Genomic DNA, 5066 nt, shown 5'->3' with positions numbered 1-5066 from the left:
CCCCCCCCCCCCCCAGTCCTCAGCCAGACATAGAGGAAAAGTTTTAAATTTTTAAAGTGGTGTTCTGCAGAGTTGTTTTCTCTGCAGTCAGTAACTTACCTGCAGCAGAAAAGGCCAAGAGAGTGTTATCAGTGTGGAATATCAGGCAGAAGTATTTGCCAGGGACACAAAAAAACAGCCTAGTCAGAGCGAGGACGGCTCCAAAGCAAATTTCTGCTGCCTCAAAACAGCTCCAGCAAAATTCCTACCGGTTGATGCAAAGTCTTCTTTTTAAACCTTCACACCATCTTTTATTGTTGTTTGGGCTTTTAAATCTGACCAAAAGGCATCTCAGTCCTGGCTCAAAGTGTTTTGTGAAAGTGCCTAATGGCATAGCAGCCTATTTTTCACATGCCCACGATAACTCTGAGCTTCAGAAACCAAAACAGCAACGGAGCAGTTTTTACCATATTTTCTGCATCTGCTTGGCTTCGACCTGATCCTATTGCCAAAGAACTTTGATCGTAAGCTGAAATGGTTAGTAGCTGAGAGGAAACTGTAAACAAGATCCAATAGATAAATAAAAAAAGTAATATAAATCACACACAAATGAAAAAAAAGTTACAACTGTTTTGGCAAAATCCTTAGCCAAGCTAATGTCTTTTCTCTTTGTTTTGATAAGCTGTTAATGCGGCCGCTCTCGCCACCTAGTGCTGGGATGTCGGCATTGCTGCATTTTAGAACGTGTGGGCGGAAGGGGAGAAAAATGGAGAAAAAATATCAGTTCAAAAGAAAAAGCTAACCCAAGTAGTGCAGACGGGGCCTAAGTCTTTTACAGATCATGGTAATATCCTACATTTCTAACTAATAAGTGTCATCACTGTCAGTGGAGATGATTTTAAATGCACATGACAAATAATGAACAAAAGGTTGTTTGCACTGACTGGCTTCTCTGATTAGCCGGCCTCTTATTTTTTACGCCCATCGCAGGAGGGTGCTTTATTCATCAGCTTCTGCAAACAAAATCCTTCCATGCATCCATCTTACAGGAAGTTACTATTTCTGTATATGTATGTATAAATCAGCCCAGCTGACTGACGCATTAAGTGTATTTTCAAACAGGAACATCATGAGCAGATGCTAAAACAGACGGTGTATTTTGACACATTTTTCTGTCCGGCACCACCCAACTGTGTGTAGCACCTTGGTGGTCATGTTTCATTTGCAAGTCTGGGAATTAGGCTCCACAATTCAAACGCTCAACCCACAAGCACGCACACATTTAGCCTCTGCTGCTCTGTAGAACTTCTTTTGTGAAAGGATTTAGTCCCACTCAAACTGTTTTTTTTTAAACACACACTTAAAGCAACACAACAGTCAAAGAGCATTATTATAAAATGGCATCAAAATAACAGAAAAGGAAAGGAAATTTTCAGCTCGACTATGCACAATAAATGAAGGCACAGGTTGAATTTATTTACACAACTATAGCACACCCTTAATAGAAATGTACACGTTCTCCTTCACACTTACTGCATATTTCCTTTCTATAAACATTTATCTCTGCCTTTGCTTTGCTTTCACTGTGACCCGTTGCTCAGTAGCCGATCAATGCATCACTGCACTCTGAAAAGAAATTTCATCTGACAGCAGCACACTCCTTTCATTCTGTGTGTGATTACTGGGGTATTGTAAACGTAGTTTCTGTCTTCCATCACGGGGCAATCACCAAAGGACGTAGGATGAGTGTGTGAGGCCCGACGACCTTTCACGTCAGTTTTTCTTTTTTTTTTGGCAGCCGGGCACAAAAGACTATTACCGCAAAGGTTTGATCAAACGCTGTGTTTAACATTCAGATGCATTTTGGGCCATTTTCCTTATACTAATACCCCAAAAGGAGTAACAGTTTGTTCTGCGTTTTTCCTCACATGTGACACTGTGTGCTCATCTTACCCTGATTCTCCTCATAGCTGCCACGATCTCCATCCGACTGTTGGGTCTGGGCACGTCAATACTCCCCACGTACTGTGGAGAACACACAGGCACGCATCAGCTGTTGTTCCTAAAACTGCAGCGACAGATGCTCCGAGCGGGGCCAAGACCAAAGTGGATTGCTGCCGCCTTAAAGCAAGTCATATATTTAAAAATTTCACATTAGACGGTTTTTCTGACCAAAATATCCTATTACTGACAGAAGGACCCTGAGCTGAACAGAAAGCAGTACAATTAGCTGCTTTTGCCATTATTTGAGCTTGCAAACAGCAATAAAAGTCAATGTAAATATCTACGTAGCTGTTAAAATTACAGCATTATAAACGTTCCTAAAGTAGCATTACTTAGCATGAACTGTTATGAAAGTTTTGAGACAGGAGTTGTAAAATGGAAGTGATCCACTTTGGTTTTGGCCCTGTTCAGACTAGCTATTAGCTCTGGGGTGGACAATCCTGGTCCTCGAGGGCCACCATCCTGCATGTTTTACTTGTATTTCTGCTCCAACACACCTGATTTGAATCAATGGGTGAATAACAGGCTTCTACAGAACATGAAGAGGTAATTTAACCACTGGATCAGGTGTGTTGGAGCAAGGAAAGAAGTAAAACATGCAGTGTAGTGGCCCTTGAGGACCGGTCTGAATTCAAAAAGCCATATCTACAACAGGTAAGATATTACTTGTTCTTAACCTTTCCAGAGAACCCCATTTGAAAAAATCTGAACTATGGCTTCAACAATATTATATATGAAATCGCTCATGTTTTCTCCACAGAGCTGTGTTTTGTTTAAAGCTTATTTTCATCTTTGAGCCTAGCACTAGATAAACAGTAGCTCCCTGGGGACCACCCAGGCACCTCTGGGTGAGACTTGGAAGGATCGTTTAAACAATGAACAGTTTATAAAAAAAAAAAGGTAAACGACGCCCACAACTTGCCCACAAAACGTCCCGATCGGCATGCTGAATCATCACCCCCGCGGGGCAGATCTTCTCTAAGAGATCCCTTTCTGCGCAGCGCTGCGAACCAAACATTCTGACTGGAAGCGAGGCGACCCCAGCGTTTCTATTTCAGACCAGATCCTTTCACATACGGTGAAGATGACACAGCTCCGCTTCATTAGTAAGCTCTTTGTGGTTTGCATATATTTAAATTCATGAGGAGCTCTCCAGGGTAGCACGCCGCCTTTGATGCTGCTGTTATTTTGATTACAGTAAATGGACTGGGAGCGTCAAATTTCTCCCCCTGACTTGGCAGGGAAACATCTGCGGCTTTGACGTTTTCTATTTGTATTTAGCGACTTACTGTCCGTTCATTCACGAGCTCATAGGGGAGCTCAGTGGCCGAGAAATTCATCTTCCTTTGGAAATAAACAATTCCTATTACGCCTCAGTGTTGTATTTTCGTTGTGTTCGTGGGTTTTAGAGGCACAGAGGGTAAAAAGTAATGGTTTGAGCTGTAACATCAGTTTTCTGTGAAATACTAAGATGCTGAAATGCAGGCCAAATGAGACGCAAACATCCCTGTGGTTGAACTTTGGAGCAGAAGCACGCCCTTGTTTTAACTCTTTCCACCACTTCTGCTTCCTGGTAAACCGCTCAAGATAAGAGACGTGGGACTGAAGTTCATCAACAGAAATCTGTGAGTATTTGAGCAAAAACACAACCATGATTTTAAAACTTCCTGGGGGTCATTTCAGGTGGCTTTTCCTGCTCCTTTAGTTCTAAAAAAGTATTACAACGTAGGGCTGTGCAATTAATCCAACTTGTTGTTTCAATTTTGGTTTTTGCTCCGAACGATTAACAGAATTGTACTGTATTGCTGATTTTTTTTTTTTTTTTACACAATAGCCTACATCTAAATAAAAACTTTGTCAATTATTTTAAGGTAAAATTCAACAAAAAAGGTATCGCAAAAACATTGTCACGTTTAAGGCAAGTCATTGTTCTTTAAGTACAAAAGTTTTCAAACTGAACAAATAGTTATTTTAAGGAATTGTAATTACAATAAAGACCAAAATAATGGTGATTATTATTATTTTTTTAAGCAGTCCTACTAACATAGAGAATATTCTACAACTAGTATGGCAGCAAATAAAAACAAACATTAGCTGGCAAATCTTAAAAATACAGCTATGAAGACCAAAACAAAAAAAAAAGAATCTGTTCAGACCAACAATACTTTTTACAATGCTGTGTAAAAGTTTTAAATCCCCCTTAACTGCTCTGTAATTTCCTTCCACAGAGCCATTTCTTGTGATGTTTAAAGTGGTTTAGAGCAACGTTTCTCCAGACTTCCTGAAGGTCTTTGGCTGCTTTTTCACCCATTCTCTGTCCAATCCTGTTATGTCTTTAAAAAGCTGAGGAAAATGGACAAATGATGACTTTTATCGGATGAAAGTCATGCATATAAGAAACAAGCCCAAATCCTTTATCATCAGCTACAAGGCTCTGGTTACTTCCAGAGGCCCAGAGATGGAAGGGCCACGGGGGGCACAGTTTGTCACTGACATCTCTCATATGTATCATCACATCAGCTACAAAAAGTTGGTCTAATTCATCAACCTCCAGCAACACAACGACAGCTACAACTCTATGGATTTTACACATACTGAGCTCAAACTGGGGGTGGTAGCTGAGAGTCATACACAACACGTACTCTGAGAGCTAACAGATCGTGTAAGAGCTTCGGTCAAAACATTGCGGGCAAGACAGAAAAAGTTAAATACATGGTCACTTGTTTTTGTTTGTTTAACACTGAGGGCCAGATTGTATGGGGAGAAAAAAGGGCCACAAAAGCAGCAACAAAAGCAGCAAAAGTCCAAAGATTTTCAGGAATCCAACTCTCCTAAAAACTATTAGGACAACTTTAAAAGATTGCATTAAGTCTGGCTGCTAAGAGCTGCATTTCGAGGAGCTTTTAAAGCAATCCCCACCAACACCAGCGGGATATAAACTCTGCCATATGTTCCAACTTCATTCACCTTGGCTTGGAAATAGATCCCATGCTGATAAGCCTCCTCGTTGTGCAGAGGCAGCCGCGAGTCCGCCACGTCGTCCACCAGGTTGTACCGGCTCCTCGCGGGCATCCCGGGGCTCC

General features: G+C 41.3%; 1 protein-coding gene across 3 annotated transcripts in view; it reads right to left on the bottom strand.

The window, feature by feature from the left end:
- The window catches only part of si:dkey-34e4.1 (carboxyl-terminal PDZ ligand of neuronal nitric oxide synthase protein), a 55551-nt gene extending 50491 nt beyond the window's left edge, over nucleotides 1-5060 (bottom strand). For 2 of the 3 annotated variants that reach the window (XR_001808399.3, XM_017407969.2), the window contains exons 1-2: nucleotides 4951-5060; nucleotides 1933-2004 (exon numbers count right to left, since the gene is read on the bottom strand). Coding sequence is in view for 1 of the 3 variants with exons in the window: in XM_017407969.2 (XP_017263458.1) it covers nucleotides 1933-2004; nucleotides 4951-5055 (177 nt within the window). In the remaining 2 variants the exon portion in view is untranslated. Of the gene's footprint in view, nucleotides 1-1932; nucleotides 2019-4950 lie in introns of those variants that run through there. The other variant, XM_017407970.2, reaches the window with a different exon arrangement.
- Nucleotides 5061-5066: the final 6 nt, after the last annotated feature.

This window comes from Kryptolebias marmoratus, linkage group LG14 (genome assembly GCF_001649575.2).
Source record: "Kryptolebias marmoratus isolate JLee-2015 linkage group LG14, ASM164957v2, whole genome shotgun sequence".
NCBI classification, from domain to species: domain Eukaryota; kingdom Metazoa; phylum Chordata; class Actinopteri; order Cyprinodontiformes; family Rivulidae; genus Kryptolebias; species Kryptolebias marmoratus.
The sequence above is the reverse complement of the archived record's forward strand: the minus strand, read 5'-3'. Positions and strand labels throughout refer to the sequence as shown.